The sequence below is a fragment of the Lampetra planeri genome, chromosome 7 (assembly GCF_965212315.1).
Source record: "Lampetra planeri chromosome 7, kcLamPlan1.2.h2, whole genome shotgun sequence".
NCBI classification, from domain to species: Eukaryota; Metazoa; Chordata; class Hyperoartia; order Petromyzontiformes; family Petromyzontidae; genus Lampetra; species Lampetra planeri.
Window position 1 is genome coordinate 10,838,026 of NC_136113.1, and position 19,211 is coordinate 10,857,236.

At 45.7% G+C, this 19,211-nt stretch overlaps 2 protein-coding genes across 2 annotated transcripts in view; one reads left to right on the forward strand and one right to left on the reverse strand.

Annotated features, from left to right (window-relative positions):
* LOC144719950 (delta(14)-sterol reductase TM7SF2-like) lies at positions 1–14,536 on the forward strand. Its single transcript, XM_078596321.1, is given in 15 exon segments — positions 1–139; positions 142–195; positions 1,422–1,597; positions 2,835–3,083; positions 3,916–3,993; positions 4,415–4,622; positions 5,546–5,742; positions 6,746–6,800; positions 7,777–7,971; positions 8,371–8,474; positions 8,647–8,766; positions 9,650–9,818; positions 10,589–10,657; positions 10,932–11,045; positions 12,391–14,536. Coding segments are annotated over 15 exon segments (1,989 nt in total). The 5' UTR covers positions 1–15; the 3' UTR covers positions 12,468–14,536.
* Positions 12,921–19,211, reverse strand: part of AARS2 (alanyl-tRNA synthetase 2, mitochondrial) — a 21,767-nt gene continuing 15,476 nt past the window's right edge. The window contains exons 18-22 of the mRNA XM_078596315.1: positions 18,381–18,503; positions 17,809–17,919; positions 16,910–16,993; positions 16,155–16,265; positions 12,921–15,271 (exon numbers count right to left, since the gene is read on the reverse strand). Of these exons, the coding sequence (XP_078452441.1) occupies positions 15,095–15,271; positions 16,155–16,265; positions 16,910–16,993; positions 17,809–17,919; positions 18,381–18,503 (606 nt within the window). The 3' untranslated portion in view covers positions 12,921–15,094. The remainder of the gene's footprint in view (positions 15,272–16,154; positions 16,266–16,909; positions 16,994–17,808; positions 17,920–18,380; positions 18,504–19,211) is intronic.

Consider the following 19,211-nt stretch of genomic DNA (forward strand, 5'->3'; position numbering starts at 1 on the left):
TCGGAGCGATTGTCGATGCCGAGGCGCGCGGAGTTTGCCTGGAGCCCCGCGGGGTACAACTGCGGGCCCGTGGGGGGTTCAACTGCGGGCCCGTGGGGGACCGTTACTTGCGCGGCGTCTAAACGCACGGCAACAGCCGCCGCCACGCTCGTCTTAACTGGCGGCGACGTCACCGCAGCTCTTGTGCCAGGCTAGGTGCACGTCCAGCGCCTCCCTTAAGGGTTGAGAGCTCGGCTGGCAGGTCATGGGACAGAGCCAGGCGTTATCGGTCGACTGAGATGACTGGCGGATGTACGAGCCTGTGCTCTCGGCTATGCTAGTTTATTGCCCTTTTAGCGCTCCGCTCGTAGTTGTGAGCGTCGCTCCTTTTTGTTGTTGTTGTAGGGCGAATAAACAACACATGAGTGACGTCTCTTCTCCAGCCCGTGCCGCGTCAGTTTAGCACCCCTCTATCCGGCTAAACAAGCTGCTTTGTCATGCGATCCCTGCTGGATGAGATCACCGATAAAAATCTAAGCAGATCTTTCAAGGATCTGTAAGCTCACAATCCATTCTGGTAAAACCCAGGATGGCATGACAGCCTGAATTTAAACACACGGACACACCCACCCACGTGCATGACAGCTACTGCTCTTGATGGTGGTTACAAGTGTTGTTCCCCGTGTGTGTGGTATAGAATGCGTGACAAGGCATCTTCGATTTGGAAGCAGTGTCCTTGTAAATTAACAGTACGCATTTTAAGTGGTATACTTGGTCTGGACTTTCTCTGTCAATTCGGCCTAAACGATTACACCCGTTGCATGATAGCGTATTTGCAATAAAAGCATCACTGAAATAAATGTGTGCGCAGCGCTGCAGAGCCGTGCACGAACCATCTGGTGTACCATGTAATATGCGCTTCCCAAATGAGGAAAATCGTTGGATATGTGCCCTCATGTGGAGGGCTTGTGCGGGAATGACTAAAGAGCGCGATGTTAAACATCTCGGTAGGCCCGTCACAGCCAGATTAGCTGTATCCCTTGATACAGCTAATCTGGCTGTGACGGTCCCACCTGATGACGGAGACTTGTGTTGCCTCCGAAACGTCGTGATTTTTGTTTTTATTTTATTTTACTTTCTACGTGACTTTACCGAAAAAACCTAAGAAGATGATTCCTTGCAGTCACGAAAGCTTCAAATCTAGAATCTCGGTAGGCATATATTGCATACCGTATAATTTAATCGATCGTTGAAAGAAATCGGTTCGCTTAGTTGCTCAATGCTAAAAACAGCGTTTGGATTGATGCTGGCCGACCTAAACAATGGTTTTGTCGAAGTTTATGGTTGAGTAAACTATCTTCAGTAAGTTTTACCTAACTTAATATTTGCACGTAAAACTTGTGGACAACACGGATTCATTACTGTCATTTGCTTTTTGTTAGCGTACAGGAAAATGGTGCACAGCAAGTTCACGATAGGCGAGGAGGTGATGGCGCGCTGGCCTGGCAGCTGCATGTGGTATAAGGTGCAGGTGCTGTCCTACAGCGAAGGAAGTAGCATCTATAACGTCAAGTATGAGGACGGAACCGAGCTGGAGCTGGAGCGGAGCTCCATCAAGGTACCTGTGCTTCACAGCAGCCCTCCATTGTAGTATGACAAGTTGGTGTTTCTTCCAGTGACTCTATCTCATGAGCAAATCACCCTGAGTGTACACAATTTCATCAGATTTCAAATACAGAGTCGATACTGGGGTAAGCCACGTGGCAGTTGGTCACGTTTACAAATACATCATCTATACGTGCCAAAGTATTGATTAAATTCTGACCAAGAAAGCTCACTGGTGTCTTAAGCCTTTGAATGACTGAATTTAACATCAAAATATGACGTTTCACTCAAACGAATTTTTTGTCATCAGGTAGTGAACCCGGATATCAAGTGCACTTCACTCGGAAATCGGGTTTAGCAATGGATTCTTCAGATAGGGTCACATTTAGATGCAATGTAAAGTACTCTGAATCCGAACTGTCTTGCACTGAATCTGCATGTGTGAAGCATTGAGTATTACCTACCAGTATGCGTGTTTTCTTGGGTGCTTGCATTTTTTTACAGGAAGGCAATGCTTGTGAATAAGAATTGGCCAAACATCCCAATGTGGGATCCTCAAGAAAGAGTCTTGATCCCCATCAAGGCTTTATTTCTAGGCCATCACTTTTAAGAGATTACATTTTTTTTAATTATCATGAGACGATTAAATTTCCATTCTGAACACTCGCATAAAGCCGTTTACCATTACCACAGCTGAGAATGTACTCGAGTCTGCATTTGGGGCACTTGGACCATCTTATTCCCTGATATAATGGTTGGATGGTTCTATTAGTAGGGCTTCAATTGTCATTGTAGTGATACTGTAAATGATTGCGATGTCCTCTTTAGTGGGGGCGAGTTTATACTCAAGAGAATAATATGAATGAATGTGGTGCAGCATATTTAAAAATCACAAAAATCTCGAATTTCGTAAAATGACATTTTCAAAATAGGAACTTGTGTGATCAAATCACCTGGAATGCAGCTGAGCTTGTCAAATATCTTAATTGAAGCAGGGTCTAGTCTAGATCGTGCTTGGTTGGCTATTCACTTTTCACACCAGGTTGTCGGCCGTGGAGCTATAACAATATACATTGTTGTAATGTACTTTCCACCTTCAATCTGCACAAATAATCCCCAAGACCCACATGTTGTTGGGAGGCCCTCATCCAATAGTGCATTGTTAAAACGGGTGTACATGTGTCGGTTTAAAACCAGCAAGGGAGCAAGTGATTAGATTTCTCTTGTGAATGTGCGTGCCTGTTGAGCAGAAGATCGGGTCTTTCCGTACACCCCGGAAGTCTCGCTCCCATTCCAAGTCCCCGGGTCGGCGATCCAATTCGCCCGGGAGGCGATCCAATTCGCCCGGGAGGCGATCCAATTCGCCCGGGAGGCGCCCCCGCGCTCGCTCCCCAATCCGTTCCCCCAAAGAGAACGATGAGGAAGCCAGGAGCAGCAGGGCCACCAAGCCAGAAGAGGAGCCCATCCAGACTACCACCAACCACACGGCCGTCAAGCAGGTAACGCAGGCAGGGTTTTGGCACTGCAACAAGGCGAAACTCTGTAAAAGAGTCGAAATTGGTTTTATAATAGAACGCCGGTTATTTAGCCTGTAGGCATGTCACGAGTCGCCTCTGTGGTGATTTGATTCACGAATATTTTAACGTTGTGGTGAACTACAAAGGGGGTTGTGTGAACCGATAACTTGCAACATATAAAAAAAAATCCAAAGTAATCAAGTCTCGCGCACACCATTTACTCTTATCATAAGTGTAAGAATCCATTTTAATTAATAGATCATTGCTCTGTTAGCCACTGCGTTGGAAGTACTTTAAAATCACAGGCTACAAATACTTTACTTGTATTTTAACAGACATTCTCTTTTTTCTAAAAGCAAGAATGTAATTTGTGATATTGAATGTTCCAATGATACTCATCACGGTTATTAAACGTAACACAATTAAGATACATTAAATTGTGTGGAAGATGCATTAATAAAAATGAGGCTGCGAGGTGGCCAGGAGATGGCAGTAAAGCAAATGGAATCGTGAACCTGTGTGTATGGAGCTTTATGTGTTACGCCCTTGTAACACATGGGTTTTTCTCGGCTATTCTGGTCTCCTCTAGCATGCCAAATGTTCAGGATTACCTAGGTAAACAAAGAGCATTGTTATAATAGATCGATATGAAAGTGAAAGATGATCACTAAGCCGAAATAATGACAATATACAACATTTCAAATATAATATTGCAACAGCAAAGTAATCCCTCCAATATGGTGCATAAATTGTGAAGGTGGATAGAATGTTAGCAAAGTGTGATACTTGGAAAGTGATTTTCTTGTGTTCCTAGGCTATCACTAAAGTGAAGGAAATCAGCAAAGAAAACAATGGTGCGGAAACTGGGAAGCAAGCGGCCGTCATCGTGAAGGTGCGTGGTTTTCCTCTGCAGTGTGGTTTTGTCTCGTGAAAATGCCTTGGTCTTCGTGAATGATTCCATTTATACATCCTCTTTCTTCCTTGTATTGCTCACTCAATTGTAACAAAAACACATCTCAAATGGCTATATTTTGGTGGTTTCATTTTGGAATTAATAAAAAAAATTAGAATAACATTGCTCATTTGTCTCGCACAATTTGTAAACAATCTACACCAAGATGCTTCACACAACTAAAGGTTGGTGCTTCACACCTATACACATGCATGCACAGATACTGGGATATCTGCGCATGACATGGTGACGAGGTCATCGCTTTGGAACCCGCAGGGTATAAACGTGCAAGCGCCTCGCCGGCCTTGGAGCATCACGATCCCCGTGCGTGTGCCCCTCCTGCCTTTGGTCTCCTACTCAGGAAAAGGCGATGAATGAGGAAAAGGCGATGAAGGAGAAGAAGAAGAAGATGGGTGCCGTGGCGAGCGAGAGCAGCCCGTTAGTCATTTACCGCCTCAGGAGTCGGCAGGGCATCAATCAGCCCAAGGAGATGCCCCCCGTGGAACTTCCCAAGCTGTCCTCAAAACCGGAAGAGATCTGCGTTGAGCCGGGGCTCGGGGTGACGTTCGGTAGGTCGGTGTCGCCTGCGGGGTGTTGCTGGCAGCGCTGCCGGGAGCAGCTGTGCTGAACCACTGTCGGTCTGGTGCCTAAGGCGGTGACTGCACCTGTGTAACTGGGTTCAAGTCCCTCACTGGTCACCGCTAGTTGGATGTACACATGCCTAATTTGGTAGGCATGGAACGATGTACCCTCCCCCACCCCCCCACTGATTCGATTAAGCGAGTATCTCTAGTCTCATTTTTCCCATCTGTCTTTTTTTTCTGAATTTGTTTTGCTGTTTTGTGCATGCATGTCATTTGCTTATAAATCACTTACTGCTTCTTACTTGCACTATTTGATGTATGTATTGAGTAATAATTGATTTTAATGTATTGATTGTTGCATCTTTCCTTATCTACTAAATGGCTAAATGACATCGACCAACAACGGATATTTGCCTTCGGATTTGGTTCCTGACTGCAAAAAAAAGTAGAGGTGGGCCTTTAAAAATATTTTCTTGACATTCGGTCATGTTGCATAGGGATTATGAATCAATACATTATGGTTATTATACCAAATTAGTGATATTTGAAACCTGTAGATTACCGAGGGCAATATCTTTATGTTATTGCAATTTATAAAAAAAAAATTGTCATTTAGTCCTCCACTGTGGTCACTTCTTCCGTGAGGCCTCTCTTGCTTGGCCGATGGCAATGCATCCAGGGTGAAATAATATATCAGATTTCTATGCTAATGTTACATAACATCTAACAACAATGATAATAAATAATGTAAGAGGCGTGGCTGCTGCTTGCACCAATCGCGATTCGCGTGCATCCGTTGAGAGGCTTTGTTCCCCTTCTAAATTTGGAATCCGGCAGGGGTTTCACTCGCGAGCCTTGCTCGGGCTCTCTCCCCCGGTGACACCCGGCGGCTGTGTGTGGCTCGGCAGGCACGGCGCTGCTGCCGCTGGCTCTCCCGCTGGTGCTGCTCTACGTCCTGCATGTGTGCTGCTCGGACGGCTGCAGCCTGCTGTCCCCCCCCGCCCCGCCCCCGGGCCTGGCCTCGCTGTGGGACATGTGCACGTTGGTTCTCTGCCTTGGCTGGTGTCTCTTCCAGGCCCTGCTCTGCCGCCTGCCCCTTGGAAATGTATGTGCACGCAAGCACTGTTTGGTGCTCAGGGAGCTGAGGGGTGGGGGGTCATGGATAATGGGGGTGCATGTGTCTCACCTTTACCTATTCAGGTGCTTTGCACAAAGCGGTTTTGGATTTTGAGTTGCAGTGTAACGGTTGTACTTGGTGTGATGAGTAAATGCACGTTCACCTACAGTTGCAATAAAGCTGCCAACTAGCGAAAATATTTGCAAGTTGAGCTCAGCTGTACATGGTTAATGTGCGCAGCACACAGCCAAGACTCTCCAATGTGACTGTTTGTAAGGGTGAATGTGTCGTAAATTTGGAATCCGTCAATGTGAGGCTGAAGAAGCCAGTGTCCCAAGGGCCTTATTTGTCACCTGAACATGTGCAGTCCCTCGGCAGCGGCATTGTCAATAAATAACTTTCTCAAATACATATACGACAACAACACAGCCACATAGATGTCTTTATATGTGTATGAAGTTTAAGCATTTAATAGCTGCATGTAAAATTTACATTTTATGCATGTTACCCTGGGTGTTTGAGTTGAGTGTGTATGCTGCAGGAGTGTTTATGTTTTTGTCATCACTTTGGCCAACTGTACACAAACTAAACCTCGTGGAATATTTTTCTTGACACTACAAGAGGATCCCCACTGATGGAAACAAATGCTAAAGACAGGTTGAATTGAGCCTGAGGTGGATGACCACTTCTGAGCTTGAAACATAACCATATTAACTGTGACATAGCCACTTTTGACGATATGTTTACTGGATGCATTGCATTAACTGCCAGTAGTGAGACATTGTTTTGAATGAATGCAGTTGAGATTAAGCACGTGTGTGGCTTCTCACATTTGTCACTTTTATGGAGTCTCTGGATATGTTTTACGTGCATAATTGGGCACATGGCAAGGCTGTTCAATTTTTCCGTGCGTCCCAATTCTCACATTAATAGCGACAGGGTTCTCTTATTGTGTTGGTAACAGATGGCTTTATTGTTTTTGAATTTTCAGGTCACGGAGAGGGTGCCACCAAACACGGAGCAGCGGTTGAAGTACAGGCTGAATGGTGAGTTTTGTGCGTCAGTGTCGGTTTTTTTCTGTGCTGCTTATGCAGGCGTTTACTGTAAAGTGAGGAATGTCTCAAGTAGGGGGGGGGTAGGTTAGCAGCTGGTGGTGCTGCTTGGCAGCTCCACGGGAGACCCCGTGATGTTTGGTCTTCGCATGAGTAAGCCGATGCTCTGGCCAAATTTTCATGAAAATATATTTCCCGCAAATTACTTCAGAACGGCCGAGAACCTTCTTGTGTGATGCAGATCAATAGGCAAGCTTGTGTTGTCACAATGTTTTTGGGAATGGCATGTTAAAGTTGAACACTTTCTAAATTAATTTATATTGCCACTCCGAAGGGAATTTCACAGTTGATTATTTCAGTTGGCATTCATGATAGTTGTATAGTCCAGTGATGAGTGGTATATTTTTTAATCAGAAACATTCTTCTTTAAACATGGACAAAATTAAGTATGTTGAATAAATTATGCAATTTATTAAGTAACTTAAATCACCTGAACACGTGCTTGGGCCATGGCTCTGCCTCCCCGTAATAAGTTTATGCTACTGTGGAGATTCAGAGGTTAGAGAATTGAGCTGGTACCCCTGAGATCTTAGATTGGAATCCAGGAAGTTACCTTAATTAAACTGGGTTCTCAAGCGTGAGTTGATGAGTTTATGGTTTTATTAACTGGACTTCCAGCTCTGAGATTCTAAATATTCGTTGCAATCGAACTTTACTCTCTCTGGCAGTGGGTGGGAAAGTCATGCCCTCTACCGTATGGACCAGTTCACTTGAAAGGATCTCTGAGACAGCTTTGCAATATCCGCTTCTGTTGGCTATTCTCAATGGAAAAGGTCGCATTGCTTTGCTTAGAGTTCCCAATGGATACTTTGTCATATGACATGATGCCAATTGCACATTTAAAATGAAATAAATATGAAGCTGCTGTCCTGCATATTAATTTCTCACTTGAGCATTGCTTCCACCACAGGCATCCACGCCCTGGTGTTGAGCATCGCAGCATTCAGCCTCGCCAAGTACAAGGAGGCCTACGTTGCCTTTGTTCACGACAAGTTCCTGCAGCTGGCCGTGTCGGCTGTGCTGCTTGCGTACCTGCTCTCCGCGTACCTGTTCGTGCGCGCACGTTGTGCCTCGCACATTGCTGTCGCCACTACCAGACGCCCCGGTGAGCACCCGCTGAAGCTGGTGTTGGCACACACCCAACCAAGACATCAAGTGAAACCCATGCACACTGTTTTAATGATAGAGCGGCAACAAGAGCGGTTAACGTGCCTGAAACAAAGCGCCTGGTTGTTGTACACAAAATGCATGCAAACTGTCTTTCTGCACCCGGGCAATCCTGCTTTATTCAATCCTGTTTTCTTTATGTTACTCATTGACACGATTTATTTGTGATAAGTCACAAAATAATTCAGTTAGAGCTCATTCAACTTTTGGCCACTTTTATTTCTCCTCGACTTCTCACCACAGTCAAAAATATGGAACTCATCTGTAGTGATCTTTTGTTTAAGAGGTGCCATGTAATGGTGATGATGAAGCACTTCATAAACGTCCACTTTATCAGGAAACATCTTTTACGACTTCTTCTTTGGACGCGAGCTGAATCCCCGGATTGGAAACATGGATCTCAAGAGTTTCTTTGAATTGCGGCCTGGATTTATTGGCTGGGTAAGTAAGTCTCTAACACTTTCTACTTTGTAGGATATTGCTGGGATGGGATTTTTCATTCGGTTAAAACTGCATGCTGGACGTTTCATGTGAAGATGCCAGTGCACAGGGGAGTTTTTCTGTTAAGAGGCCATGTAAAGGTTTTTTCTGACTGCATGCTTGTGGATTACAGGCCATCATCAGCCTGGTCATGGTTCTTCAAGACCTCCAGAAGAATGAGGCGTTCTCGCCTGCCCTACTTCTCTACGTTGCCTTACAGTTCATCTATGTGGCTGACGTGTTGTGGAACGAGGTGAGCCAACAAAGTTGGACTCATTAATTTAAACTCCTCCAGTGCAATGGTTCATGAGGCCAGACCAGATATTTCATTTGTTGGTAAAACCTGAGGTGGCATACATATACCGGTTTTAATTTCTTAATGTGGCCAACAATAAAATAATATGATATCCACTTGACATCATTAAGTTATCAAAAAATGTATTATAGTCCTATAAATACATAGGTGCAACTAAAGTTATGCTTCCGCAAATGATAACCAATTTTTGCTGAGGCCCATGAACGAAAACCTCGCCTGCTGGAACTGTTGCTATGCCTTTTTTCAGCGCAGGCCACATTGAGAATCTCCTAGCTCCCTTACGGGCCAAGAGTGCCACATGGAAACCTAGTGACACGATGTCACGTGAGCGAGTAACGTCACATTCTTAAGCGTCGCGTGATCGAGCGTGACATCACACTTGGGAATAGTTATGGCTAGCATGTTTGCAGTGAGCCACCCACCCAGTTGTTTGCCGAGCATTCACCGACCTTCGGGCCTGTCACATCCGCGTTACAGGCCAGAAAGTTTGCACACCCCTTACAGAGTCCAAGTCCGGCTTTTATACAGCTTGCCTATTAATGTAACCTTATTGCAAAAAATTTTTTTTTCCAAAGATGATATTAGGCTCGTCTTCTGAAAAGTATTGTAATTCACCGAGCCTCGTAGACTATTTCAGAAGGATCCTGATTCCGTTGCATGGCCAATTCTGTTTTTTATTATGTGACAATGACAAAGCGTGCTTATTTAGGCCATCATTAAAAATGTAATATCAATACGTCTACTAATGAAAGGAACTTAGAGGCATGATGATTACAAAGACACATGTTTGGCTGTGTGTATGCGGTTCGGACGGCGACAGGAGCGCAGTCTATCGACGGGCGACATCCCGCACAAACACTTTGGCTTCCTGCTGGCCTTTACCAACCTGGCATGGATACCTTTTGCCTCGAGCCTGCCGGCCTACTACCTGGTACACCACCACCAGGAGCTCACCGCCTACTGGGCCGCAGCGATTTGCCTGCTGTACCGTACGTGCTGCCATCCTGTCCCCCACACAAGCACACGTCTCGCACATGTACCACTTGCAGCACGCACACGTGTACCATGCAAGACACGCGAACCACGCATAGCATACACACGTACCGCACACAACACGCACAGCACATGCGCATGTGTGGTGCAATTGTGCGTGCTATGTATGGTACATGTATGTGTTGTGTCACACACCACACACACAGCAGCGAAACTGGTTGCCCTGTAGTCCATCATTCAGCAAAAATCACAACATAAACTACTGTGACATCAGCAGATTTAAGTAATTCTTGGGGAGGGGGACAGATTGGAGAATTACTGAAGGAAATACCCCCCATCTCTATGCTGTATGTATGTTGAACTTCTTTCGCACCGTACGTAGCCAACCGTGCTAATCGGAGGTGCTCTTCAGGTTGTATTGTCAGTGTTTGTGTTATTGTAGAAAGCTCACAGACCTGTTGTTGGTTATCGTTGATGTAGTCTTTGTAAAATATGGCATGTGGTAACCATGTGCTTAAATGTTATGATTGAACCAAAAGAGCACCTTTTGAATTAATTGTTTTCTTATTTTCTTCAGATAAATATATCTTTTAGAAATTAAGTGTAAAAATAGGCTTCAGATATTCTTTTTTATATACTTAACTGTGCATTGAAAAAAGAAAATTGTACATTTGTTTTATACTTTTTTTACTGAAATACTTTGAATCTAAAGAGGCACTATATTTACAAACTCCTGATTGGTTGACTTCCTTGTTTGCCTGCATAGTTGTGGGCTATGTCATCTCCCGGAGGGCGCGCACGCAGAAGAATGCTCAGAGCGACAGTGCCGGAGATCGTAAGTAACCATCCCTGTTGGTCCTCATCATGAAGGTTGAGCTCGGCATTGTTCAATGTTTTTTTGCAACTGATTTTCTGACTGGTGAAGGTTGTGAAATCAGCATTGTGGGGAGCGATAGTGTAGCGGTTAGTGTGCATTGTTATACGCCTTGATCGACAGCGTGAAATCAGTTCCCATTGGCAACACCGAGTAGTGTGAGTGGCGGTTGTGTATCAGAGGCGCTGCCCGGTGTTTGCGAGACCCGACGCTGTTTGTGCTGCTTGTGCCGTAGGTGGGAAATCTGCTGACAGCCGGAGTTCACCGGTGCTGGGCTGGTGGAGCCGCCTGCGCCACCCGGAGCGTCTAGGCGAGCTCTTGATGTTGCTTGCATGGAGCCTGCCTTGCGGTAATGATCCTGCCACAGGGTCCATTTACACGGGGATTATGACCGACCTTGTACGTTTGTACATACGTGAACGTCAATGCAGTGTTTAATTTTCTGCCAGCAATTACTAAATTCGGTTTTTGAAATAAGTTTTTTGAGGGATGTATGGATGGGATGGTCGTGTCCAAATGCGTGCGGGTTTATAGTCTTTTATTTTTTTAAATATATGCCCCCTCTTTCAGTATAATACACTTGCCACTGCTTTGTACGATGTATTACGATGAAGTTGCATTTTGATGTTGTATACATTTTAATTGTATTGTAAAGCAAATATCCATGCAAGGGCTAAAATTAGTACCTGAGCCTTTGGTGGATACTGTACACTCCTAAGGTGGCGGAAGGTCTTTATTCATGCTTTGATAAATAATTGGATTGCTGGTAACTAGTGCCAAATTTATATGTACACCCACATTACAATCGATGTAACAGTTGGCGCCTCGTAACTGGAGTCGATCCAATGAGACGTTATCGACGCACGCTTCAGAATTACGGTGCCTAGGGAGAGATTTTTGTGAAGGTATCTTGTAAATTTCCCCGTTATTGGCCTAGAGGCTGAGTGATGCCTTACCAAGTGCACGCGGTGTACTAGACTCCTCCAATGCAGCACATGGAGTAATGATTGTTTACAGCCCTTTGTCAATCCACTGGTGAAGGCCTCTGTGTGCCCTGTTGTTCATGAGGGCTGGTCAGTGGGTCGGTGAATGGAGGGGGGTGCAAGAACAGTTCAGATATCACTCACCACTGATGTTAGCCGTGGGCAGAAATCAAAATCAGGTCGCCAGGTTCATAGTGCAGCGCGCTCACCACTGTGCTGCCCTTACTCCTCGACATGGATATACTCAGCCAAAAGTGAGTGCCATTTGCAGTGTGGTATGTTCAACACCAGCACAGGGATGACAAAGGCAGCCAGACGTAACTAGTCACAATTGGGAAAGGGTTGCTTGTGTAATGCTGCTATTAATAAGCGATTCATTGTAAACCGGTACAAGGCCTGTTTTAACACCAGAGAATGTGGGATTTTATGCACATTGGGCCTTCTGGATGAACGTTTTCCAGCAGCATTTGTGTCAGCAGGCAAACTATATATGTATATATATAAAATGTACTCATCAGCAGTTTGTGGCCTTTTAAAAAGTGTTTCCAGGTTTGCCGGTGTTAAAGGTAAGGATCAACATCATGTGGGGGGCTAAGTTATACATACAAACTCTACATTCTGTATTGTCCTTGATAGGCACTTGCTAATAGCACTTGTCTCAGTCTGTTCAGCTTAACGGAGGGATCCCTGTGTATGTGTATGTGCAAGCAGGTTTCAGCCACCCACTGCCATACGTCCCTGTCGCGTACTCCCTGGTGATGCTGCTGCATCGCGAGGCGCGGGGATGACCGCCAGGGCTGTCCCAGCTCTCCGTCCTGTGTATACTAACCCACTCCCATTCGTCTGTGCGAGATAGTTCCGCACAAACATACACCTGTGTGTAAGTGGGAATGTGCAGACATGTGTAGTGTCTGCACGAGAGCTTCTGAGGTTTTAAATTATCTTTCCGCTATTTAATGAGTGGCAAGTATTCAGTGTTTTTTCAAAGTGTTGCCATTAAGGGTTGACGCATCCGCAATCAAAAGAGTTCTTGTAGACCCGTATCTGAGTTGCACGTCACAAGTTGTCCAACACAAGTTTTAAGATTTCTTAATGAGAAAAAGTATTTTCAAGTGGAATTCGGCGACACTGTAGTAGTGGGTCCAGTGAAATTGCAGCAGGGTGATACTGGTGCTTTTCAACAAGTCACTGCTGGAGTCCTCAGACAACTCGCCTGAAAGTCACTTACAATTTTTATAACAAAGTTTTATACTCATGTTGGACAGCCTGGGTAGGTTTTTTTGGATTGCGTCTTTTATATTTTTTTAAGTACGCGAGTATTGTCACTGATCTCAACTCGTTTCTGGCTTAGCAACACTCAAAACCTTTCGGATTTTTATTGCCTCTACTTTTTATAAACACAAAACATCAATTTACATCATCAAATTCACAACATACATTTCTGGAGGGTGCGTCCGTGTGCTACGAAGTGAAACAAATTTTTACTAGTTGACTGATAAATTTCTCGCGAGTTTAGACCCCGTAGTCTGTGTTAATGTAGATTTAAATAACATTCACCCACTTTGTGTGTTACCCTTACCAGCCGAGTGCTGCAATTGCCATCACACATTCATTTTCCCCGCTGCCTATGCCATAATAATCTTTGCTCGTGCAGACAAGTGCAGTCATTACTCATTATGCTTTTAAATGAAGAATGTGTGTTTTTGTTGCATTTCTGTGGAATTTTTATACAACTTGTTTACTTTTACGCAAGTATTGTACGTCGTATTTTTTCGTGTTCTCTGCTGTACATTGAGCCCTTTGCTCTTTTATGGAAAAAAAATACAAATGGATTGATGAACAAACATAAGCTTTCTTACATTGTGATGTGAAAGCTTGGCCTGGGTTTAAGAAACCTTGCGTCCCTGAGCGATCACAGGCTGAGATCAGCAGTTCCTGAAGGGGGCTCTTCGCGAGTTGATCTTCTTGCCATCCCAGCAAGGGTGATCCAAACTGGGCATGTAATTGAATCACTGAACGATGCGTTGATGAAAGTCAATTCTTGTCAAGATTGATGCATTCACGCATTGAATCGTTTTCCTTAATCAAATGTTGCTTCTGCATTTAATGTAAAGTTGCGTCCGATCTTCATGTTGTGTTCATGCCAGAGCAGACCGGTGAGGGGAGATGGACGAGACCAGACAAAAAGTGCCAACAAAAGGCAAAAAAAATAGGGTGGTCAAAAAGGGAGAGCCCAGTGTAGAAGACAAATACAGTGCAAGCAGAAAAAATTGAGACAAACGGCTAGCAGATGTGTCAAGGCTGTACTCGTCTGAGTGTAGATGGGAAGGATACTGGGGGTATACTGTCGGTAGCTGTGCAGCATACTTTCAAAGTGACCAATGTTACTTGCACCCAGTGTCAAGGTTGATTAGTAGTCTATAGTGTCCATTTCTGTCAGTTTAATTTCAAAAATGTGTTTAACAAATGTCCATAAAGAAATTCACGATTATACGGGGAGAAAGAAACATTTGATTCAGGCCTTGAGTTGCCACCCGTTATTCATGCCATGCATCACATTTCTACAGGGTTGAATCATTCCAGTCTGTAATTGGTCCTCAGTATCGATATTTTTGCTGAGAACAACAAAGCCTTAAACGAAAGGGACAATAGAGTAATACTCTGCCTTTTGTAATATTAAAACAATGAACCTTTTTGCGGTATGTGACACAATCGTTTTTCAATTCACATAACCATTGTTGACAAGCAGCCCCCTTTGGAATGCTACCTGTATGAAAAGCTTTATAAGGCAAAGGTGAAGCACGTTACGTGTCTATTCAGCGAGCCGTTTTTAATAAACCATGTTTTGACAAAAAAACACAAGGACATGTTCCTTGATTTATGCTCAGCGGGGTACACTGATGCTTTTTCGGAGGAGATGCACGGTCACCAACGCACATTGCATGGACCCCGCACACGCGATGTCGGCTCCGACCCGGGAGATTGTTTGTGGAAGCCGGTGCACGGGGAAGCGTCGTCTCATGGGCCCCTGTATGCGTGGTACATGTGGCCGGTTTAAACGGGATGCGTGATGCTGCACATTTGTCGTCTCTTGCTGTGGTGTATGTATGAGATTATCTGCTCCGTTGTGGTGGCCTGGTTGAGATTTTCTCCCAAAGAAAACCCGTACACATACAGACGCATTGACGTCTCTTCCAAACAGCCAAGTCCTCATGGCCAAGTGGTTTTCTGTTGATCAGTCACAGTACTTCTTTTCAAGCCCGCAAATGTCAAACGCCTCATCCGATTTTCAAACCCCACAAACCAGCAGACGCATTATCAAGATCATCAGACTTGTAAAGCTGGGCCAGATGTGGGGCTCTGGACTGAAGCTTGAGCAGCAGAGAGAGGAAGTTTGTGGTGAAACTGGCGGCCATCACGATTCCGTCCTCGCACGCCGGAGAGCTGCGTCTACGATCGCGGCGGTGCTGTTTCCGTGGTCCCCAATTGTGGCCGAGACCTTGGCCAGGAACTGGGAGCCGATCGCCTTCCCGCCCACGGGACCGCACACGGCCTGGGCCCAGTCCAGCGCTGGGAATGCATCAACCATCTCCTGCAACGGCAGACAGTGACAGTGCCGCCACGCCGTAGTCTTAACCAGCACGAAGCTCGGCAATATCTTCTGGCAAGGAGGTGTGAGTGTGACGCTGCGTTGATGCACCTATGCGTATTAATGTCACAACGTGAATTTAATTATTTTCCTAATAATGTAGATGTAGGTAATGGGTTCACATGAACCCTGTGGGCACTCGTGACCACTGCATTCACCACATTGTTAAATAAGCTATTTAATTTAATAATACTGAATCAAATCATAAGGGGTGGGGGGGGGTGAATGATATTTTTAGTATAACGGTGTCATGAAAGTAATCTAAAGCCATAAAAGTAAAATGGATTAACTCTCGTGTCCCAATGTGCGTCTCGCATGCCTGCCGTGTTTTCTACTGCCGAAGGCTGGCCGGACAGCTGTACAGCAAAGGGGTACCTCATGGCTCCAGATTTAGGCAAAAATGCCTTCTCAGGATATCTATTCTTGGCTGGCATGTACAGGCAGTTTACGTGGACATGGAATGCGACCGCATGTCAATGCCAGACCAAGGCTAAGATCAGTGGCGAGTAATATTGGAGCCTGTCCTGGGCACCCCCGCGTGGAGAGGCCTTCATCCAGCAGTGGATTGAGAGAGTAATGTAAATCCTTGTTCGTTATTATGGAATGCGATAACCCAGGGTTTCACGAGAGATTCCTCAACCCAATCTCAGGCGTTGAGCACCGTCACGCTTTTGCTGCCCCAATGTTTGCCAAGTCAATAAAAGCATGTGTACCAAGTGCCGGGCTGAGAATGAGACTCTAAAAGTGTCCCGGTTGCCGCTCCACTGACCCAGAACCCCCCCCCCCCCCACCGGGTGGCCGCGCGTCGTTCGCTGGCGACGCTCACCTTTGGCACCTGACAGGCGCACAGGAGCTGCCCGCCGGGCTGAATGCTCATCAGCAGGACGCGGGCGTCTGGCACCGCCCTGCTCAGTTCGTTCACCGTCCTCACCAGCACCTGCATAGAACCACGTGTGAGAGTGCGCTTGTACGGTCGGCGTGTGTTCCTTGATGCTCCCCAATGCACCCCTCCACCACGCAATTCATTGAATTGTCAACTTAATTTCAGAGTCCATTGTCTCTGTACATGGCGGTGATTGTCGATATTCTTGGGTCTTTCGGTAAAGTCACGTAGATAGGTGAAAAGAAAATAACAAAAAACTACGACGTTTCGATCGCAACACAGGCGGTCGCCTCTAGTGGCGTCAGGGGGTTGCGTGAATCGATTCCAACGGACTGTATATGGATTGAAAATCATTTATTCTCGCACGGACAATCGGCATTGTGAGCCGAGTAGTTGACGAATCATCGCGTCGTTGCATGCCCATTAACCACTGCATATGCAGTTGTGTGAAACGCAAGCGGAAAAGACTCCCTTAATTACCCAACGCTACCTTATCACGATAGAGTCACGTGTTGGATTGCGATATTAATCGATGCATGGTAATCTGCTCATCGTGCAGTGCACCAAGGGCGTTGGCAGCCGGCAGACAGTGCGGGGCCACTGCCCGTCGTGACGGGGGCTCCGTGCACAATCCGCGACACCGAGCTGGCATTGCGCGAGCACCCATGTGACCACGCGGTCGCTCATTCTGTAATTACCGACAGGTTTTCCGCCTCCATCACGTCCACGATGAGCGTCTCGTTCGCGTGTTTCTCCGCCAGCGTCTCGGCGGCTTTCTCGGCCTGAGCTCAGCGCACGGCACAGGGCGGAATTTGATCAAAAAGGCATTTGTATAGTCGACAACATCCTCACATCTACGGTACCCTTAACCTTTAATCGTCGATTTATTTCCTCCATGCACTGGCTCCCTGTAGAGTACAGAATCCACTTGAAGAGTCTTCTTCTCGCGTTTAAGGCCCTTGAATGAGTTGGCTCCTAAATGACTCGCCGATCTGCTTAAGTTTTATATTGCACTGCAAAAAACTTAGATCTGCTGATTCTGATCGACTCATTCAATATTCAAAAGACCAGACTTTGTTCTATGGGAGACGGAGCTTTTTGGAGCCACATGCTCCGCAATCGTGGAATTCCTTTCCTCTTCAGTCAATTCGGGAATCTGAATTTGTTACACTTTTAAATCGTATCTTAAAACTCACCTCTTTTTACAACATGCTTTCTCCATAACTTAAGCTTCGTGTAAACCGCTTTGAGGCCGTGTGTGAATTGTGCTTTAGACAATAGACTTTATTCTAGATTTGAAGCTTTCGTAACTGCAAGGATTCATACTCTTAGGTTTTTTCGGTAAAGTCACGTAGGTAAAAAATAAAATTTAAAGTTAATAAAAGTAATAATGGAAATAAAATAAAATAATAAATCACGACGTTTCGGAGGCAACACAAGTCTCCGTCATCAGGTGGGACCGTCACTGCATCACTCCGAAACGTCGTGATTTATTTTTTTATTTTATTTCCATTATTACTTTTATTAACTTTAAATTTTATTTTTTACCTACGTGACTTTACCGAAAAAACCTAATATACTTTATTATTATTATTACCAGAGAGGTCCTGAGCTTGCGGACCGCTGTGTTGGCCTTGCGTTGCACGGTCTTGAGCATTTGCTGCAGCTCCTTCCGCTGCCAGTGAGGCATCACCGCTCTGTCCACAACCTGTGGAGGTCGGCGAAAGGGAGACATGAACTCAACGTGTCACCAGTGCCCGCCGCCCTGTGCGTGTCCCTGTTGACATCTCAGTGTAGATAAAGCAGCTACAGATCTTTCAATGAGCCGGCGTGTTACTCGAGCGGGCAAACTGGGTGATGAACAAGTACAATTTTGTCGACTGAGTCGCTCTTAAATATTTAATGCTACGCTTTGTAAACAAACTTGTGTCAGCAATAAGGAAGCTGAATGTTAACTGGAAAAAGTGTTGCGCATGCAGAGCTGCATACACATCCCAAACTCCACTGTTCAAGTCCCATGATGATGCAAGTTTCCATTCCCCCCCCCCCCGCGCAAATCATCAGACGCTTTAAAAAAAATTACCAAAACATTCACCAACTTGGTTGTCGTAAAACGACTCTAGTAATCGAGCTGCATTGGAGGCGAGGTGACGGCGGAGCGAGACCCACGTCGGTGAGTTGGCCCACTTCCTTGGAGAGGCCCAGCAGACGAGGGAGCGAGGCCGCACCGTGGGCCACCCGCTCGCCCAGCGAGTCCGCCTGCTGCGCCAGCGCCTCTCCCGTCCGGCGAGCCTTCGCGCACACGTACAAAGGGCAAGGATCCCCCGTACAGCCTTGACAGGCGGTTGGAGCAAGTGCTGTTATGAAGGCCGGCACAGGAGGGGGGTGGGGTGGCCAGCACCAAGCCTGCCTTTGTCTGCACAGTGGCAATGTTTACACACTGCACCAGCGACTCATTTGAGGCTAAGTCGACCGAGGGTAGGCCCAGGACTGGTTTATAATTGTCACTGGTGTTGGCCGTGAGCAGAAATCAAACCCGGGTAACTAGCACGCTAACCGCTACACTACCACGTACACGCACGTGTACACACACGAGTTGGTCTTAGCCGAGTCACCAATGACTGCACACACAAAACTCAACCATATTACATATGATTTTCCCCTAAATTCTGAAAATTGCAGCTTAGAACAAAACAAATGTTGGTTTGATTGGCACGTTGGGCAACATAAAATGTGTGCTCCTCGTGTGGATAAGGGGTCCGTTGCAGATAAATGACATCTTCTTTTGACACAAGGTGGTTCACTGCACGCTCATATGATCGCCAATAGCACAACTGTAATGTAATGAAAAAAAGATTCAGAACAAGCAATTAACATCTACCAGTCCTGCACTATGAAGGTTTTGATTGTGAATGTTTTCAATCACCAAACGTCCGAGGATTGGAAACCTTCACAATGCAGCGTTGTTCCGTGGTGTGTCGACTTTTTGTTGTCCTTCCC